Source organism: Suncus etruscus, chromosome 8, assembly GCF_024139225.1.
Source record: "Suncus etruscus isolate mSunEtr1 chromosome 8, mSunEtr1.pri.cur, whole genome shotgun sequence".
NCBI lineage: Eukaryota > Metazoa > Chordata > Mammalia > Eulipotyphla > Soricidae > Suncus > Suncus etruscus.
This window is the reverse complement of record NC_064855.1, coordinates 24576939-24598758: the sequence shown is the minus strand read 5'-3', so window position 1 is coordinate 24598758 and position 21820 is coordinate 24576939. Positions and strand designations below refer to the sequence as shown.

The 21820-nt window shown below is 47.9% G+C and overlaps 1 protein-coding gene across 1 annotated transcript in view; it reads right to left on the bottom strand.

Annotated features, from left to right (window-relative positions):
• Positions 1–18927, bottom strand: part of DCPS (decapping enzyme, scavenger) — a 43239-nt gene extending 24312 nt beyond the window's left edge. The window contains 3 exon segments of the mRNA XM_049778428.1: positions 15531–15758; positions 18722–18758; positions 18760–18927. Coding sequence (XP_049634385.1) covers positions 15531–15758; positions 18722–18758; positions 18760–18927 — 433 coding nt within the window.
• Between the last annotated feature and the right edge of the window lie 2893 nt (positions 18928–21820).

Here is a 21820-nt window from a genome sequence, read left to right as displayed (position 1 = left end):
GTCTTACTAAATGCCAGAACACCAGAGATAAAGAAAACCTACTGGAAACTTCCAGAGAAGACAAAGAGCTGCCAAGAAACTGAAATTCGGGGCCGGAGAGATAGCATGGAGGTAAGGCATTTGCCTTTCATGCAGGAGGTCATCGGTTCGAATCCCAGCATCCCATATGGTCCCCCATGCATGCCAGGAGCAATTTCTGAGCCTGGAGCCAGGAATAACCCCTGAGCACTGCCGGGTGTGACCCAAAAACCACAAACAAAGAGAAAGAAACCGAAATTCAAATAAGTCGCACAGAAAGGACCCCGCAGACATATGCTAGAGAATGGGGGAGGGGGGAGGCAGGTAGGAAGCAGCTCAGTTCTGTCCTCACACCCCCTGACACCAATTCAGAGGGCTCTGCCTCCGACCTCTCCTGAGCAGCACTTGGCCCTGTGCAGGGCCAACCCAGAGAGCAAGCCTGAATAAAGGTCCTAAGGCAAGGCTTGGACCCGCCTGGCCATTAGTACGGGCAGGAAAGAGCCTTCTGGAAACAATGCTTCCAGGAAGGAAGGAGGTAAGACATACCAAGTAACAAGCTTTCAGGCCAGTCAGATTATTTCGAAAACAGGGAAAAGAGGGGCCGGAGCAATAGCACAGCGGTAAGGCTTTTTGCCTAGCACGTGGTCAACACAGGACAGATGGTTCTTTGAATTCTGGCATCCCATATGGTCCTCTGTGCCTGACAGGAGTGACTTCTGAGCGCTGCTGGGTGTGACCCAAAAAACAACAACAACAACAACAACAACAACAACAACAACAAAAAGAACAGGGAAAAGACACCAGTGACATAAATACACACAAGGTACCAAGACAGAGAGCAGTGAATGCAGAAAGAAGGGCCCAATGGGCAAAGCTGGAAAGAAGTTTGGGGGGGATGAAGTGCTGGGTCAGAGAGAGGAGACGACATGGCCTCAGGCAGACAGGAACCTCACCCTTTCCCAGTCACTCACCAGGCAGGGGTGCTCCACTGGACTCATCACATACATAGATGAGACCAGAGTGATGCGAACACATTGAACTGGTATCTACTCAGAAGCAACTTCTAAAAGCTGCACACAGACCTCCTTTTAGCTAGACAGCAGGGGTCATATCAAAAGGGCAGATGGGGGCAGGTAGGGCTGGAAGCCTAGATGGTCCACATGGCCCATAAAACCTAAAGCTGGTCATGCATGTAATTCTCATGGCTTTGCTCTCATGGGTTCACTCCCCAGTAGCCCGTCTGGTCCCCAAGCCTGCCAGGAGGGAGCTCTATGCAACCCTAGGTGTGGCCTCCCCACCCCCCAAATGAGGCAAAACCAAAAGCCTACAGTGACAAAATAAAGACTATGCTTAGGATCTCCAAGACACTTTTTTTTGGGGAGGGGGGTGGGGGTTTGGGCCACACCTGGAGGTGCTCAGGGGTTACTCCTGGCTGTCTGCTCAGAAATAGCTCCTGGCAGGCATGGGGGACCATATGGGACACCGGGATTCGAACCAACCACCTTTGGTCCTGGATCAGCTGCTTGCAAGGCAAACGCCGCTGCGCTATCTCTCCGGGCCCTCCAAGACACTTTTTGAAAGACAAAAATAGTCTTACCATCAACAGGTGGAAAGAGAAGATAGAGGCCAGGGAAGTCTAAAAGGCTAAGTCTCTTTGCTGTGGATGAATAGAAAGAGCTGCACAGTGGGGTGAGGAAATCCACCAAAGAGCCTGGTAGTAGGGGCCCCTTCCAGTGAGCCTTTTCTGGTCACAGCAGCTCTCTGAGGCTCTCGGTGACAGGCAGGCACCCAACTCTGCTTATTTTGGACACAGCAGGGCTAGGGTGGTGGCCCCTGTGCTTAATGTTAGCTCAGAGCTGCCTCGCTAGCAAACCATCCAGAGCACAGAGCCAAAATCAGCTCTGGGACACACACAGCACCCCGCTTCATTTTGTCCCAAGCTGAGTGTTGGGGTGAGGCGTGCAGGGCTTGCCTACTTCTGCAATCTATGTAAAAGAATGTGCTTTCTGAGATGCCACATTCTGGCGTAGACCTGCTGGCCCTTTGGCTCAGCTACAACCTGCAACCCCCTAGGCCGATGAGATGCGTTGAGGACATGCAGGAGACATGCAGGAATGGGGGAGAGGGTCATGCCTGTCTGACGAAGCTGAATCTGGTGCCCAGTGGGAGACTTCCCTGCTCACTGTCACCTCTTCCTGGCGCCTGAGCCTTCTCAAGGCGCCAAGAAGTGGCAACAATGAGCAGGGGAATCCCCTGATGTCCCAGACCCAGAGGAAGCCAGCTCTTCACTTTCACTTTCAGCAAGACATGAAACCAAGCTTGAGAACAAGGGCAGAGATCAGAACATAGTGGGACCTTGTCAGGTCTCCTGGGGCCCTGATGCTTCCCATCACTAAGTTAGTTATTCAGGGGAGGCTGGACGCCACTCTGCTTAGACCTGGTCATGGGAAGACAGGTGTGTCTTTGCGTGCTGTTGAGTTTCCATGCAATATAGGCACTTCAGTCCACTGAGCTTGATCCTCAACCTTCTTATTCATTTTGCATGGCTGGAACCCAGTGTCTCATATTCTGTGCCATATCACTGTCCTTTCAATAGGTTTAACTATGAAGTATACTGCACATAGAAAACAAGGTGAAATCAGGTACGTATGTTCATATAAACAAATGTATGCAGGATGAAAGAGAGAGCTCAACAAGCTGAAGACACACTTTGCGTGCAGGATTCCAGTGCTAGTCCTACCTGGCCCTACCAGGAATGACCCCAAGCACCACTGGATGTAGCCCCAAACCAAAATAAGATTTAAAAAAAGGGGGAAGAAAAAAAAAGTGGGGGTGGAGAGATAACATGGAGGTAGTGCATTTGCCTTGCATGCAAAAGGACGTTGGTTCGAATCCCAGCATCCCATATGGTCCTCCGAGCCTGCCAGGAGTGATTTCTGAGCATAGAGCCAGGAGTAACTTCTGAGCGCTGCTGGGTGTGGCCCAAAAAAAACAAAAATAAAAACAAAACAAAACAAAAAAGAACCCCATCAAAAAATGGGGAGAAGAAATGAACAGACACTTTGTAAAAGAAGAAATGCAGGGGCCGGGCGGTGGCGCTAGAGGTAAGGTGCCTGCCTTGCCTGCGCTAGCCTTGGATGGACCTCGGTTCGATCCCCCGGTTTCCCATATGGTCCCCCAAGCCAGGAGCGACTTCTGAGCGCATAGCCAGGAGTAACCCCTGAGCGTCACCGGGTGTGGCCCAAAAACCAAAAAAAAAAAAAAAAAAAAGAAAAAGAAGAAATGCAAATGGCCAAAAGGCACATGAAAAGATGCTCCACATCACTAATTGTCAGGGAGATGCAAATCAAAACAACTATGAGGTACCATCTCACACTACTGGGATTGGCACACAACACAAAGAAGGAAAAAAACAGTGCTGGTGGGGATGTAGAGAGAAAGGAACTCTTTTTTACTGCTGGTTGGGAATGCTGTCTAGTCCAACCTTTATGGAAAGCGATATGGAGATTCCTCCCAAAACTGGAAACTGAGCTCCCATACGATCCAGCTATACCACTCCTAGGGATATACCGGAGGAACACAAAAATACAATACAAAAATCCCTTCCTCATACCTACTTTCATTGCAGCGCTATTTACAGTAGCCAAGATGTCCTTCAACAGATGAATGGCTAAAGAAACTGTGGTACATATACACAATGGAATATTATGCAGCTGTCAAGAGAGATGAAGTCATGAAATTTTCCTATACATGGATGTGCATGGAATCTATCGTGCTGAGTGAAATAAGTCAGAGGGAGACAGATAGATGCAGAATAGTCTCACTCATCTATGGGTTTTAAGAAAAATGAAAGACATTTTTGCAATAATTCTGAGACAAAAGAGATGAGGGCTGGAAGTGCAGCTCATGACATGAAGCTCATCACAAAGAGTGATGAGTGCTGTTAGAGAAATAACTACATTGAGAACTATCCTAACAATGTGAATGAATGAGGGAAGTAGAAAGCCTGTCTCGAGTACAGGCGGTGGTGGGGTGAGGAGGGAGATTTGGGACATTGGTGGTGGGAATGTTGCACTAGTGAAAGGGGGTGTTCTTTACATGACTGAAATCATACAACTACAATCATATTTGTAATCATGGTGTTTAAATAAAGAAAAGAAAAAAAGAAAAGAAAAGAAAAGAAAAGAAAAAGAAAAGAAAAAAAAAGAAAAAAAAAGAAAAAAGAAAAGAAAAGAAAAGAAAAGAAAAGAAAAGAAAAGAAAAGAAAAGAAAAGAAAAGAAAAGAAAAGAAAAGAAAAGAAAAGAAAAGAAAGGGCCGATTAATAGCACAGCAATAGGGTATTTGCCTTGTATGCAGCCGATCCAGGATGGACAGTGGTTTGAATCCTGGCGTCCCATATGATCCCCCATGTCAGAAGCGATTTCTTTTTTTTTTTTTTTTGGTTTTTGGGCCACACCTGGTAATGCTCAGGGGTTACTCCTGGCTATGCGCCCAGAAGTTGCTCCTGGCTTGGGGGACCATATGGGACGCCGGGGGATCGAACTGTGGTCCGTCCAAGGCTAGCGCAGGCAAGGCAGGCACCTTACCTCTTGCGCCACCGCCCGGCCCCGAGAAGCGATTTCTGAGTACATAGCTAGGAGTAACCCTGAGCATCACTGGGTGTGGCCCCAAAACAAAAAAAAAACAAACAAAAAAAGATATGCATGTCCAGTTGCACTGCATGAAATAAAAACTGCATGCATCATAGATCACCATGGGTCAGACACAGTACAGAGTAAAGGAGTTAAGGTGCTTGCTTTGAATACAGCTGACCCCACTACGATTCTCAACTCTGCATATGGTCCCCAAGTTTTGCCAGGAGTGATCCCTGAGCCACAGCGCTATGATTAAGTCCTGTGCATGATTGGGTGTGACTTCAGGATTAAAAAAATAAAAAGGGCACTTGTACCTAAAGCCAAGAAACAGAGCATACAATTCCCCCATGTTCTCTCTGGTCGGCCCTGTCAGGAAAAGCATTTTATTGACCTTAAGTTAATCACTTATTTTTTTGCCTCACAGTTTGAGCAACTGCATTCCTCAGTCGTCTACTGCTGTGTTCTGGTTTTCTTCTGCCATGTTATCTAACCATAATAACATGCCACTGTGTACTCTGAGTCTTGTTTTTCCTGTCCCACATGCAGACTTGCTCTTCTGGACATGCAGAGCTAAGATTCCTTCCTTCCCCTGGCCTATGAGGAGGTCCCGTGCACGAAGGTCCCTCAATATATTCCTCTCTGTGGTTAGTAGTTACCTGCTTTCCAGATTTTTCTGCCATGAGTGATGCTGATGGGACAGGCAGGGTGGCAACAAGTCTGGGCAGTGATAGGGGCACGGGGAGAAAGGTGCTGAGGTACTAGACGGGCTCTGCAACAAGAAGAGTGCGGATGGGGAGCATCACTCTAGTGCTGCAACCACCTCTGAGCCAGTGAAAGCAGTTGGCTCTTTAAAAGGTGGTTTGGGGGCCCGGAGAGATAGCACAGCAGTGTTTGCCTTGCAAGCAGCTGATCCAGGACCAAAGGTGGTTGGTTCGAATCCCGGTGTCCCATATGGTCCCCCGTGCCTGCCAGGAGCTATTTCTGAGCAGACAGCCAGGAGTAACCCCTGAGCACCGCCAGGTGTGGCCCAAAAACCAAAAAAAAAAAAAAAAAGGTGGTTTGGGGGTCGGAGAGATAGCATGGAGAGGTAGGGTGTCTGCCTTGCATGCAGAAGGACTGTGGTTCGAATCCCGGCATCCAATATTGTCCTCCGAGATTGCCAGGAGCTATTTCTGAGCGTAGAGCCAGGACTAACCCCTGAGCGCTGCTGAATGCGACCCAAAAAAAATTTTAAAATGGCCCTCTCCCATCCTCTCCCCTCTCATGTCTCCCCTTCCCCATCCTCTCCCCTCTCCTCTCCTCTCCTCTCCGCTCCTCTCGCCTCCCCTCTCTCCTCTCCCATCCTCTTCCTCTCCCCTCTCCTCTCTCCCTTCTCCTATCCTGTCCCCTCTCCCTTCTCATCTCTCCCCTCCCCTCCCCTCTCTCCCCTCTCCCATTCTCTTCCTCTCCCCTCTAAAAAACGAAACAAAACAAAACAAAAAAGGTGGTCTGGATATCTGGGTTATATCCTCACCCAGTGTCTCCTCCCTGGGCTCCAGAAGAGGGCAAAAGGCCTCAATAAAGGGTGACAGTTGGCTTTCTTCACAGGGAAGATGCACAGGATGCCTCATGGAACGCCCAAGGGATGTTTATGAATTTTATTATCTGAGGGCCACACCCAGCAGAACTGGGATAGGGACTGGAATACCTCCAGCTCTGTTGTTTGGGGAATGGCTCTGGCAATGTTAGGGGACATAACGATGCTGGATTCAAACCTAGGCCTCCTCCATGCAAAGCTTGCATTCAGTACCTTGCATTATCTCTCTGGTCCAAGTTCCATGGAATTATAATTTTGGTGGAGGGAGTGGGGAGAAACTGAAACACATTTGGCTGTGCTGCAGAGGGAGTTATTCCCAGTTTTGTGCTCAAGGGGTTGCTCTTAGTAGTGCTCAGAGACCACACAAAGTGTGCTGGGATCAAATAGACTAAAGTAAAAAGGTTAGCTAAGCTGTGGAACTGGAGCTGGAGCCCCTGATCCATGGAATTTTTGTGTTGTTGTTTTTTTGGGGGGCGGGGGGAGGCATATACAGCAGTGTTCAGGCTTATTCCTGATTCTACAGGCAGGTATCGCTCCTGGCAGGTTCAGGGTATCATCTGGGGTACCACCCATGTCAGTGATGTAAAATGTAAGTGCCCTATCACCATATCATCTTTCTCACTCTGAACCTTTTATTTTTTATTTATTTGTTTGCCAGTTGGTTTGCCTGGACCTTTGGTTTTTCTGCCTTTAAAAGTCAATGGGCCCTGGACCCGGAGAGATAGCACAGCGGCGTTTGCCTTGCAAGCAGCCGATCCAGAACCAAAGGTGGTTGGTTCGAATCCCTTGTACCATATGGTCCCCCGTGCCTGCCAAGAGCTATTTCTGAGCAGACAGCCAGGAGTAACCCCTGAGCACCACAGGGTGTGGTCCCCCTCCCCCCCAAAAAAAGTCAATGGGCCCTGGGCCAGATCCATAGTGTAGCAGGTTAGGCACTTGTCTTGCAATCTACCAATCAACATTTGTCCCGGGCACTACATTTGGTCCCCAAGCCCTGCTAGGAACACAGAGCAGGAATAGGTTTGGAATACTGCCCCCTCTCCCCAAAAACAAGCAAAAGGCCCTAAGGTTATCAGTTTTCTGCACATATCAACAAGCCTGTTTCAAGCTGCTTTATATACCTTATCTCAGGGGGCCATTACCATTGAAATTAAGGTGTTCCAGATAATTTGCTAAGGCACATAAAGTCCACAGTAAAACACAAACTTCACACAGGCCTGCTTCGGAAGTGGGTTCAAGCCTCAGGAGCAAAAGTGAAACTGAAAGGATCTTTATTTACAAAAAGGCTGAGGTTGGGGCTGGAGTGATAATAATGTGGTAGGTTGTTAGCAAACTGCTCATGTGGGACGTACCCGGGTTTGATCCCTGGCATCCCATTTGGTTGGTCCCCTGAGCCTGCCTGGAGCAATTTCTGAGAGCAGAGTCAGGAGTAATCCATGAGTGTCGCTGGATGTGCCCCCCCCCCCCCAAAAAAAAAAGGCTGAAGTAAGGCACTTACCTTGCACAAAGCCCAACCCAAGTTGATTCCCCCAGCACCAATCAGCCCCTCTAGGAATGATCCCTCAGTACACTAGGTGTAGCCTAAAAATAAAATCTTTTCGGGCCGTGAGGTGGCGTTAGAGGTAAGGTGTCTGCCTTGCAAGCACTAGCCAAGGAAGGACCCGGCGTCCCATATGGTCCCCCCAAGCCAGGGGCAATTTCTGAGAGCTTAGCTAAGAGTAACCCCTGAGCATCAAATGGGTGTGGCCCAAAAAAAACAAACAAACAAACAAACAAAAAAAGAATTGTATAAAAGGGGCTGGTGTAAAGAGGTAAGGTGTCTGCCTTGCAAGCGCTAGCGTAGGACAGACCTCGGTTCGATCCCCCGGCGTCCCATATGGTCCCCCAAGCCAGGAGCGACTTCTGAGCCCATAGCCAGGAGTAACCCCTGAGCGTCACCGTGTGTGGCCCAAAAACAAAACACAAACAAAAAAAAGAATTGTATAAACGATTTATATACAAAACTCAGAAGGTTAGACTTTATTATGCAGTTCAAAGGCTGGGTCTAGATTAGGCATGCAGGGCTGAGACTCCAGAACTTCCACTGTAGAAGGTCCAATTCTGCCTGGGCAGAGGTAAGCAGGCCAGCCTCGGACTTCCTTTTATTTGCTGATATTTTCCATCCTGGTTATCTTCATCTATCCTTTTTTATTTTTTTTCATTTCCTTTCTTTTTTTTTATATTTTATTTAAACACCTTGATCACATAAATGATTGTGTTTGGGTTTCAGTCATGTAAAGAACACCACCCATCACCAGTGCAACATTCCCATCGCCAGTGTCCCAAATCTGCCTTTTCCCCACCCAACCTCCGCCTGTACTCTAGACAGACTTTCTACTTCCCTCATACATTCTCATTATTAGGATAGTTCGAAATGTAATTATTTCTCTAACTAAACTCATCCTTGTTTGTAGTGAGCTTCATGAGGTGAGCTGTAACTTCCAGCCCTTCTCTCTTTTGTGTCTGGAAATTATTATTGCAAGAATGTCTTTCATTTTTCTTAAAACCCATAGATGAGTGAGACCATTCTATGTTTCTCTCTCTCTCTCTCTCTGACTTATTTCACTCAGCATAATAGATTCCATGTACATCCATGTATAGGAAAATTTCATGACTTCATCTCTCCTGACAGCTGCATAATATTCCATTGTGTATATGTACCACAGTTTCTTGCAAGGCAAACGCCGCTGTGCTACCTCTCCAGGCCCCTGAAGTTTTGATTGTTAAAGTCTCTCTCTCCTCTCCTCTCCTCTCCTCTCCTCTCCTCTCCTCTCCTCTCCTCTCCTCTCCTCTCCTCTCCTCTCCTCTCCTCTCCCCTCCCCTCCCCTCCCCTCCCCTCCCCTCCCCTCCCCTCCCCCTCCCCTCCCCTCCCCTCCCCTCCCCTCCCCTCCCCTCCCCCTCCCCTCCCCTCCCCTCCCCTCCCCCTCCCCTCTCCTCTCCTCTCTCTCTCTCTCTCTCTCTCTCTCTCATTTTTTTTTTTTTGGTTTTGGGTCACACCCGGCAGTGCTCAGGGGTTACTTCTGGCTCTATGTGCAGAAATCGTTCCTGGCAGGCTCGGGGGATATATGAAATGCCAGGATTCGAACTACCCTTCTTCTGTATACAAGACAAATGCCCTACCTCCATGCTATCTCTCCGGCTCCAAAGTTTGAGTCTCTTGACTCTATTGTTGTTGCCTTTGGCTTGGATATTTAGTTGTCTTTTTTGTTTTGTTTTGTTTTGTTTCTGGGTCACACCTGGGAGTGCTCAGGGGTTACTCCTAGCTCTGACTCAGGGGGTATGGGGTACCATATGGGGGGCACAGGGGACCATATGGGACACCGGGATTCGAACCACCATCCTTCTGTATGCAAGGCAAATGCCCTACCTCCATGCTATCCCTCTGGCCCCTAGTTGTCTTTTTTTTTTTTTTTTTTTTTTTGTGGTTTTTGGGTCACACCCGGCAGTGCTCAGGGGTTACTCCTGGCTCCATGCTCAGAAATTGCTCCTGGCAGGCACGGGGGACCATATGGGACGCTGGGATTCGAACCGATGACCTCTTGCATGAAAGGCAAACGCCTTACCTCCATGCTATCTCTCCAGCCCCGTCTTTTTTTTTTTTTTAACACCACCAATATACCTGAGACCATTTGGCCTCTGAACCCATCCTTTTATACTTATTTTTCTCTTCTTCCACTCAATTTCTTTCCTTCTCCTTGTTATACTCTGGAGCCAAGAGTGTTCCAGACAACTCACATTTAAACCTCTGCATTTCTTCATGCAGTTATTCTAAATACCACATGTAAGTGATATTATCCAGTAATTATCCTTCTTCTGACTTACTTAATTTAACAAAGTATCTGCCAGTTCCATCCATGTTGCAGCAAACTGCATGACTGCATCATTCCTTACGGCTATGTAGTTATCACATTGTATATATGTACCACACCTTCATCTATTCTTTTTTTTTTTTTTTTTGGTTTTTGGGCCACACCCGGTAACGCTCAGGGGTTACTCCTGGCTATGCGCTCAGAAGTTGCTCCTGGCTTGGGGGACCATATGGGACACCGGGGGATCGAACCGCGGTCCGTCCAAGGCTAGCGCAGGCAAGGCAGGCACCTTACCTTTAGCGCCACCGCCCGGCCCCAAGAAAGGAATTTTTTTTGTTTGTTTTTTTTGTTTTTGTTTTTGGGTCACACCCGGCGGTGCTCAGGGGTTACTCCTGGCTGTCTGCTCAGAAATAGCTCCTGGCAGGCACGGGGGTCCATATGGGACACCCGGATTTGAACCAATCACTTTTGGTCCTGGATCGGCTGCTTGCAAGGCAAACGCCACTGTGCTATCTCCTTCATCTATTCTTAACTGGATATATCATTGTGGGTGAGATCAAATTGTCAAATTAGATTGAATTGTAGATGGATTTATCTGGCACTCCACCCTTCCACTCCCTTCTATCACTACCTATGAGCCATCTCAGCTCTTGTGTCCGCCCTCTCTGCCTGGCCCGGTCAGGGAAAGCTACACTGTTGGCTGTTGCAAAGGCTGAAATCATCTTTCAGACACTTCCTGCACCACTCATTTCACAACCATGATGTTTTTTTCTTGACACAATGACAGGTCAGAAACTGAGCATATACCTTGTCCGTTAATGTTCTATTATTAACAGTCTCAGCACTGCCCATCCCTTGCCAGCTTGCTGCAGAGTCTGTCACCGCCCATCCTTAGGTCTCAGCTATCAGGGCAGAGGACTGTGGGCCCTGGCTGGGCAACCCCACATGCACGCACAGCTTTGCTGGCTGGCTGTCCCACCCCAAGTACAAAGACAGATATTGGTACTCACATGAAAATAGCCACCTGACTCATAGCCAGGCCAACACTTAGCAGGTCACGGCACTTCCTGCTTGTTCAGAGAACACAGACATTTCCCACATGCTCATATCCGGGCAAAGCCAGGCATCATTCAAGCCTGGCTGAAGTGGCAGGCCTATGCTGAACCCTGTACCACCTATACCATCCAAGGAATGGTCACTTCTTGGACCATCCACTGCTCAGGACATGCTGGAATATAAAGCAGATAGGCTGGTCTTGCCACCAGATGCCCAGAGTCAGCACAACAATGAGTGTAGATACAGTGGCCAACTAGAATATGGAAGGGCAGCAGAGTCAGAACCTCCAGGCTAGAGCAGTCTCCTCCTAACCCATTTGGCCTAACGCCCCCTTTTCAGGAAAAAAATAATGACTCAGCACCACACACCCCGAAATCTATTTTCGGTAAATGAGTACACAGAAAGTTCCTCTAACAGTACTTAAAGTTACTAATGTACCACCCACCCTGTCTGTTCCAGCAAATACCACCCCTGTCCTGGGGGTATGCAATAGGAGAAATCTGCTAATGACTAGAGGAAAACCATAAGAAATCAAGATAGCAGCCAGCAAAGAAACTGAGGGTTCCCCTAGACAAGCAAGGAGAGAGCTGATGACATAATCAGCGATGGCAGAAAAAACTCATGGGATCACTATATGGGCACAGGGGTCAGTTGGAGGGCTGAGGTTGCAGGAATTCCTTTAAGATACAGGATGGGTCAGTTTGTAAATCCGAGATGCCAGACCTGAGAGGCCCTAGCACAGCACAGCGGGACTTTGACGATGCTGCCCCCTTGTGGTCATACGTTATTTACCACAGGCAAAAAAGAAAAGCAGCTTGATTTGGGGACTTTCCTTGAGCACCCACTATGGGTCTTGGAATGAGTCTGCTGTGATTCCAATATTCCCTACAACTAGGTGTGAATTACTACTGAGATTACTTCTCTCTTTGGGAGGCTCATACCCAAACAAGGTTGGGTGGGCAGGATCTCTGCAGCTCTAGGGCCCAGCCCACCAGCCATCACAGCAGTTTTTAATTTAAATCCCTCTAAAGACTGAGCATTCCTGCTTCTCACTCCATACCTGGCCCCTTACAGGCACCTGCAGGGACCCTTTGAAGTCTCCTGGTAGAGTGGCCCAGAAGGGGAGCTGGTGGCTCATGGGCAGGCCAGAGCTGAAGAAACAGAATTGGGGGTGGAAAAAAAAAAAGAGAGAAACAGAATTGGGTCAACTAGCACTTTCTGGTTGGTTTTTTTTTTTTGGATTTTGGGTCACACCCGGCGATGCTCAGGGGTTACTCCTGGCTGTCTGCTCAGAAATAGCTCCTGGCAGGCACGGGGGACCATATGGGACACCGGGATTTGAACCAACCACTTTTGGTCCTGGATCGGCTGCTTGCAAGGCAAACGCCGCTGTGCTATCTCTCCGGGCCCCAACTAGCACTTTATGAAGCTTAATGGGCAAATCCCTCCCTAGCAGGGCTGATCCTGGAGTCTATATCCTGGGGCCTGACACTTTGCTTTCATAGAGCCAGTGGTGTTCTTGGGCTAGTCCTGGCTCAGTGCTCAGGAGTGACCCCTGGTGGTACAGGGGCACAGGTGGTACTGAGGATCTAAACCAGGGTTTGTAGAGGAAAGGCAAGTGCCAGGGCTGACCTATCTGTCTGGCTCATTTTTTTTTCTTTTTTTGGTTTGGTGGGCCACGCTTGATGGTACTCAGGAGAATCAGACTTCATTTGGGTATCAAACCCAGGCCTCCAGAAGTCCAAGCATGTGCATGATCCCTGGAGCTAATGTTGCTACTCCACAGACCACACTCTAAGCAGGTGGAGAATTCTAGAACATGGTGCAGAGCAATACAGTACAGCAGACAGAACGTTTGCTTTGCATAGGATTTGACTCAATCCTCAACATCCCATACGGTCCCTCTGAGCCCTGCCAGAAGTGATCCAGGAGTGCAGAGCCAGGAGTAAGCACTGAGCACTACTGGGTGTGGCCCAAAAAATAATAATCACAAAAAATAAAAATAAAGAATGAGCAGAAGCTGCTAAACCATTAAGCAAGTCAGATCTAGCCAAGGGACCTTTTTTCGGGGGGTCCACACCTGGCGGCACTCCGGGGTTACTCCTGGCTCTGTGCTCAGTAATCGCTCTTGGCAGGTTCGAGGGACCATATGGAATGCCTGGAATTGAACCCGGGTCTGTCCTGGGTTGGCCACGTGTAAGGCAAATGCCCTACTGCTGTGCTATCTTTTCAGCCCCTATGGACCATTTTTCTACCTTTAGCAAGCTAAGAGTACAATTTGATTTTTTTGTTTTGTTTTGTTTTTGGGTCATACCCAGCAGAGCTCAGAGGTTATTCCTGGCTCTACGCTCAGAAATCGCTGTTGGCAGGCTCGGGGGACCATATGGGATGCTGGGATTTGAACCACTGTCCTGATGCAAAGCAAACCACCCTGCCTCCATGCTATCTCTCCAGCCCCTGACCATCCATTTTGACACAATCTTGGAAGACGAAAAGAGAAACCACGTCCTACACCAGCATCTGAGAGAGCCATGGAAAAACCAGCGGAAAGGAGGATGTGAGACTCCTTGGGGGAAGACTGGAGCAAGAAGAAGAATGGCAGTACAGTAATGGCAAGAGAATGCAGTCTGGAGCTGGCCTTCGGCCAGGTGAATTTTGACACTGCTGACAAGCTCCAAACTCCATGTCAAGGGATGCCTTAGAATAAAAGTCAAAAAAAAAAAAAAAAGAATAAAAGTCAAGACTGAGAATATGAACAGTAGATAGGGCACTTGCCTTGCACACAGCCGACTGGGATTCAATCCCCCACATTCCATGTGGTTACCTGAGGCTTGCCAGAAATGATCCCTGAGTGAAGAGCCAGGAGTAACCTGAGTATCACAGTGTGTGATCCAAACATTAAAACAAACAAACAAACAAACAAAAAGACAGAATGTAGCAGGCTACCAAGTAAGTCAAACTCTTCTATAAATCTGGGGATGAGGGAATCAAAAGACAAGGAGCAAATAGTACAGGAGCAAAACAAAATTTTCTGCTTAGAAAAACCTCCTAGATCAGGGGTCCTCAAACTTTTTAAACAGGGAGCCAGTTCACTGTCCTTCAGACTGTTGGTGGGCCAGATGATAGTAAAAACAAAAATTATGAACAAATTTCTATGCACACTGCATATATCTTATTTAGAAGTGAAGAAACAAAATGGGAATAAATAAAATATGTGGCCCGCGGGTCGTAGTTTGAGGACCATTGTCCTACCTAGATCAACCTGTCTCCTCTGAGCTCCAACAAAGCTGTCCTTAGATCCAGCTACCCATAGAGATCCCAAGATTCCATAGCCCAGTTTGCACCAAAATCCCTTAGCTCCAGCATCTACGGAAATGTAACTTAAGTGAACAGAGAGTGTCCTCCACCTGCAACAGAGACCACAACCCTGGGCAGGTCTAGTGCCACCGACCCCCCACAATCACCCACTCTGGGAAATACCATGAAGGGAAACACCATGAAGACCGGTTTCCAGAATCCCAAGACATCAGGAACTACTTGCAATCCAAATAAAATCTCAGCCTGGATCTCCAAGTCCTCACCCTTCTCAGTTCCCCACACCTCAGCCACAGGCAAAGCTCCCAACTAGAAGCAGGGAGGCAGAGGGATGGTTCAGGGGTTAAGGCACAGGACTGCATGCAGCCAACCCCAGTACAATCCACAATGCCATACAGGATCCTCCCAGAACAATGCCTAAAGTGATCCTGTGTGCAGAGCCAAAGTAAGTCCTGTACATCTCTGGGTATGATCCCAAAACTAAAATCAGCAAAACCAAAACATAAGTCGGGTGTCTCCAGGAATGAAGACTGTACCCTGGAGAGGTATGGCTACGGTGGTGGACAAGTCCCCCCTCTATGAGAAGGGCCTCAGTTTTCTCTGCCATCTCTTTACTTTCCCTATACTCAAGTTTCTGGGGCTGGGAGGCAGTTCAATGGTAAAGCATTTGCCTTACATGTTGAGGTCTTGAGTTTGAACCTCAGAACCACCCAAAACAAACTAAATCAACAAAGCTTCCAAGTCCTGATAGTGCCATTATACTGATGAAAAAGTAAGGCAGTGGCATCTATGAATGGGAATAGTGACAAGGGTGAGGACATAGGACAGGTGCCACTGATTAGCCAGCAGGGGAGGATGCCATGCTCTCTCAAAACACTGCCTGGAGTGGGGTTTCTCTGATGCTCCTTTGAGGGTGGTCTGTGTTTTCCTCTCTGACATCCCTGGCTGCTCTCCTCCGGGGATCAGCAGCAAACCCCACACCCTACCATTCCCACAAGCAGAAGCGGCTTCTGAGTGTGTCCCATGTTTCCATGCATGAAACCCTGCAGGTGACACCAAGATCCCCAGCACATTGTACTCACCAGTCAGTGGGCGTGGGGGGAACAGCTGGAAAGTGCTATAGATGTCATTGGAGAACTGTAGCTGCAGCTCAGGGCTGCCTGCCAGGACCTGTGCCACTTGCTCCACCTGGAACGGTGTCTTCTCCAGAATCACAACAGCATCCTCACCGTCTTTGTCCTCAGAGGTCTCATTTACCTGGGTGCAGAAATACCACCTTGGAAACCAGCACTTGGTGTTCCCTCCCTTCTCTGGTGCCAAACAACTCCTGAACCCCACTTGCCCAGCCCAAAAAATGTGGGCTTACAGGACTAGGCTTGCAGGGCTGTGTATCCCTCTACACAGAGCAGGAGAAAGAGTGGCTTGCCCAAGGTCTATGCACAGTCAGTGTTGGAGGAGGAACTAAAATCTACTTTGGGCAACATAGCTCTAGCTCCAAGTAGGCTCCATATTTGCAAGGGCCAAGGAAAGGGCAGACTATAAAGAAACACACAGAGAAGACTCGGGGCATAAGCCCAGCCCTACTCAAGGCATAGCATACAGTGACAGGAGCAGCAGGCAGGTAAGCACCAGGGAGAATGATTTCAAGAATAGGCCCATCCTATGAATGAGCCCAGGATATATAGAAGAAAATCCTACTCTGTCCCAGCCCTTCTATAGGAACCATGGTAGACATCTACAACCCAATGCAAAAGTACTCATCTGGGGCCAGAGAGATAGTACAGAGGGTAAGGCACTACTAGCCTAACACATAACCAGTATCTATCTCTGGCATTCCAAATAGCCCCTCAAGCACCGCCAAGAGTAATTCCGGAGTGTAGAGCCAGGAGTAACCCCTGAGCAATCACTGGATGTGGTTACCCCATCTCCTGCCAAAAAGCGTTCATCTGGGACCGGAGAGATAGCATGGAGGTAAGGCATTTGCCTCTCATGCAGAAGGTCGATGGTTCGAATCCCGGCAACCCATATGGTCCCCTGAGCCTGCCAGGAGTGATTTCTGAGTATAGAGCCAGGAGTAACCCCTGAGCACTGCCGGGTGTGACCCAAAAACAAACAACAAAAAAAAGTGTTCATTTATCGACTGAAAATATTTCCCACGTTGCCCCCAAAAAATCAAGTTTCCACTGCATCTGGCCACCTCGTCTCTAGTCCAACTGTTGAGAACAAGAACCTACCAGGGTGATAGCATAGCAGGTAGGGTATTTGCCTTGCATGCTGTCAACCAGGGTTGAAGCCCAGCATCCCATAGGGTCCTGAGCCATATGGGTGTGGCCAAAAAAAAAAAAAAAGAGAGAGAGAGAAAAGAACCTAAGCTGGCTAGAACATTACCAGTTTTGTTTATCTGTCCAGCTCAGAAAACCCCAAGGTTCTAGAGATTCATGGATGTGCCTGGCTCGCTAGAGGCCCATAAGGGTAAGTATGAGTGTGGAACTGAATCACCAAATTCACAAACCCTCTCCTTGGGGATCTTCCTTCCTACAGTTTAGGGCCAGAAGGAGCGAGAAGGACTTGAGCTCCGGAACCTCTCCAGGATGACAGAATGCAGGCGTTCTTAGGGGAACTGAACACGTGGTTTGCCATCAGCCAGGCAGGCTAGAGTGAACTGTCATTTCTTTTATTATAATTATTATTAATTTATTTAAAGAAAATGCATTACATAGTTGACATAACTGATAATAATACATTTTTAGGAAGACCAAAAGCAACATGTTTTTTTTTAAAAAATAGAAAGTTGAAATAAAAACTAAAGAGATAGAAGAGAAAGGAAAGAATATTTTTGAAAACTGACTCACAATGAATTCATTGAAGCACCAGCAGAAAGTTTAATAAGCTCTTTTTTTTTAAAGGATAAGAGTTTAAAAAATACAGCAATAACAGTGTGAGAGTGGCAAGTGTTGTTGTTTGCATAGGCCCAGCAAAATATGGGTAAAATGGGGGGAAAAAAGCCTTGTTCTTTTTTTTTAATTATCTTATTTAAACACCATGATTACAAATATGATTGTAGTTGTATGATTACAGTCATATAAAGAACACCCTCCTTCACCAGTGCAAGATTCCCACCACCAATTTCCCAGATCTCCCTCCTCCCCACCCCACCCACACCTGTACTCGAGACAGGCTTTCTATTTCTCTCATTCATTCACATTGTTATGATAGTTTTCAGTGTAGTTATTTCTCTAACTGCACTCATCACTCTATGTGGTGAGCTTCATGTCATGAGCGCCCTACATGGGTAGATGGGGGGAAATAAGGGTTGGGGCTGAGGCAGTAAAAGATTAGAAATGAGCTTTGTAGGGAAGTATCAAGGTCACAATACAAGATGGATATTATGCATATGTAAACTATATATATACATTACTATCATTAGGAGACCAAGGAGAAAAAATTTCCAGTGACTGTCCCAACATAAACCAGTGCTAGAACGGCCTGCCCTCCTACCAAAGCGCATTCCCATTAGCGTAGGGAGAGGTGGGGAGAAAGCCTGATGACCCCGATAGAGTCCACCTGGACCGGCACCCAGGGAAGACCTGGAGTCCAGGGAGAAAGAGGGGGATGGCTGGGGGCCTGCCAAGCCTCCCAGCACACCCCAGGCTAGGGAGAAGGCCTCCAGCATGGGGCCTCCCCAACCCCATACCTGGCAAGAGCTGGTCTCTCCAGAATCAAAGGGGAAACCGGAAGCCAGATATCTGCCCAACCTCCTCCCCATGCACCTTCCCCTTGGAGTACGGAGGGATGGGGGTAGCCTGAGAACCCCTAAGAGTCCAACTGAACCCACTTCTGGCCATCTGAGCTGGCACCCAGGGAAGGCCTGGAGTCAGGGGAGAAAGAGGGGGGACGGCTGGGGGCCAAAAAGCCTTTGTTCTAAATACAAAGAGACCTTATCCCTGAAGTTCTCCTGCATAAGACAGACTCTGGCCTCCAGTCATATTAGGGTTGTCCAATCACCTGAGTCATTCTCTGTGGTGAAATTTTTTCACACATTAGCTGTTGTTAGTTGTTGTTGTTTGGTTTCTGTATGAACTGTCATTTTCCAGCAAGAGGATAGCCACACAACCAGCTATTCGGAAGTGCCCACGACACACTCTACGCCCCGCCCACTAAATTTGCATTCCCCGCCAAATATCTCGGAAAGACCCGCCCACACCCCCGAGGCCCTGATTGGCTCCCGCCCCGCCGGCATCCGCCTCCTCCTCCCCAGTGTTGCTCTAGGTACCTTTGCCGTGTAGGAAGATGATCTTGTCCTTGCGGGACCTCCCTCAGCACCTTTTTCACTCGGGAAGCCAGAGAAATTGGTAAGCGGACAGGGCCAGAGGTGCCATTCCCCGCGTTCTTTTCTTTTTTCCTCCCTGATGGGAGCTTCCGCCTCTCCAGCGTCAGATTCGCGCTTTCGCTTGCGGGCTGCAGCTCTGCGTCCGCCATTGTGCTCGGCAGGAGGTGTGCGCATGCGTGGACTCTAGCCAATGGGGCGGAGCCGCCGTGGGGCTTGGACTACAACTCCCGGCATGCCCCGCGGCGGAGCCCGCCCTCACCCGGAGCGCAGGCCTTAGATGAGCTTTTTTTTTTCGCTCTTTAGGTTACTGTCAGTCGTCCCCAAGGGCTGTAGGCAGAGAATATAGGAAGGGAACAGAAGACCACCTGTTTACAAGCAAGAGACTGCGGAGATTTCCTTGCAGTCAACCACCGAGCAGAGCTGGAAGATATATCCTTTACATGGAGTGCTTAGATACTTTGTTTAGAATATATATACATATGTGTGTATGTGGTGTGTGTGTGTGTGGTGTGTGTGTGTGTGGTGTATAATAGATATTTTAATCGGAATTATTCTGACCTTGATCTGTCTGGTGGCGTGGAAGGAACGTTTTCTGAAATAAATGACTTGAGCCATCCTCGACTGTTGTCATATTTCACTCTTTTTTTATTTTATAGAACCTTTTATTTTACCATGTTAAATTCTTTCCGTTGTAGATTCAGTGCTTTTTGAAGAAAAGAAGGGGGAAGAGCTGGAGAGATGCACAAGGGATTAATGCACTTATAATCAGCCTTGTATATAGTAGATCTAGTTGGTTCCCAGCTCTGCGTGGTGTCCCTAACACTGCAAAGTGGTCTCCTGGGGGTTCAAGCTTGCAACGGATGACTTGGGTAATCTCCAGCACCACTGTATCTATCTCTTCAAGGCCCTTGTCTTGAACTACCTACCCCAGAATGACCTGGCGTCATCCCAGCACTTGAGCGAATGCCCCCTTTAAAAAAGTGGGGGGAGGGGGCCCGGAGAGATAGCATAGCAGTGTTTGCCTGCAAGCAGCCGATCCAGGGACCAAAGGTGGTTGGTTCGAATCCCGGTGTCCCATAAGGTCCCCCGTGCCTGCCAGGAGCTATTTCTGATTTCTGAGCAGACAGCCAGGAGTAACCCCTGAGCACCACTGGGTGTGGCCCAAAAAAACAAAAAACAAAACAAATAAACAAAAAAGTGGGGGAGGAATGGTAAGGTAAGTGAATCAGGCAGGCAAACACTTCCATCACCTGCTTTTCTTCCCAGTTTCTTCCCCCTCCATATCCAGCCTGACTTGCACATGTGCCTTATTGCACACACACAGATATCTCATTATGGTTTCCTCTGACACTACCACAATGGCTGTGCATGTGGCTCTGTCACCCCTGAGAAGTGAGATTTTGCCACCCAAAACCTTGGCTGTATTCTGCTCACCCACCCTTCTTCTGTTTTTTGTTTTTATTTAGTAGATGGGGAGCACATGGGGAACATAGGTTTTTAGGGGGAAACATACCCAGAGATGCTTGGGTGGTTCGTCTTTGGCTAAGTGATGAAATGTGTATGGTCAAACCCAGCCTCCAGCATGTAGGGGGGTATGCTCCAGCCCACAGTTAATGGAGCCATCACCCCACTAGGGGAACAGGGTATTTGGGTTTGTTTTGAATTGGTTTTAGAACATCATAACTAGTGATGTTCTGGGGGTATTCCCAGGTCTGTATGCAAGTTTTCTTATGGTAGTTCTTGGGGTACAAGGTTGTGCTGGGCTCTCAGATGCAGAGTAGGTGCTCAGCCCATCCAGATCTCTTCAGCCCCCAGAAGCAGCTGTTTTAGTTTTGTTTGGCACCCACACTAGCCCATCAGTACTCAGAACTTACTCCTGGCTCTGTGCTCAGGATCATTCTTTTGGCATGGGTTTGGGAGACCAATATGGGGTGGGGTGGCTGAGGATTGGACCTGGGGTCAGTCATGGGTAAGCCTTACCTGCTGTCCCTATCATTTGACCCCACAGTGGACCAGTTTTTTAAAGTGCTTTTGGGTGTGCTAGCCTGATATCTATCCAAACATTCCAAAATGATGGTGGTTTTGGTGGAAGCTTTGAGAGACTGAAGTCTGCTTTCCAGAAAAATAATTGTCATTCAAGATTAAATTTTGCTTTAAAATAGTTAAATACACATAGAAGAGGGCCAGAGAGATGGTACAGCAGTGAATAGGACATTTGCTATAGGTCTATATATACATAAAATGCTCCTCTTAGAGGCAAACTGGTAGGTGGAAAGCAAATGGGAGAGTGGGAACTGGTGGAGGGAAGTAGACACTGGTGTTAAACCTATTGAATTTCATGATAACTAAATAAACTTTTTATAAAAGAAACAAAAGTGTGTGTGTATGTGTGTGAATATGGGGTTTTCCAAGCAGTATATGGGGGCCCAGGGCACTCCAGGCCATCTTCAACTCACTGGACCAATGTTCAATGTTGTGACATTGGGCTTCTCCCTCCAGGACTAAATTTGGGACCCCACACAGGCAGTATATGCAGTCAACCCTATGAGCTGCACTCTGCTCTTTATTGGCATTCTTTTTTTCTTTTTTTTTGGGGGGGGGGTCACACCCAGCAGCGCTCAGGGGTTACTCCTGGCTCTATGCTCAGAAATCGCTCCTGCCAGGCTCGGGGACCATATGGGATGCCGGGATTCGAACCACTGACCTTCTGCACACGAGGCAAATGCCTTACCTCCATGCTATCTCTCCAGCCCCTTTATTGACATTCTTATATTATTGGCAGTCCTGGACAGCAGAGAAAGACAAAGAATTAATGTCTTTGTTTTGAATATTAGATAATTGTCTTTATAGAAACCCAACAAACTTGGGGATATGGAGAGAAAGGAGCTCTCATTCACTGCTGGTGGGATTGCTGTCTAGTCCAGCCTTTATGGAAAACAATATGGAGATTCCTCCAAAAACTGGAAATTGAGCTCCCATACAATCCAGCTATACCACTCCTAGGGATATACCCTAGTAACACAAAAATACAATACAAAAATC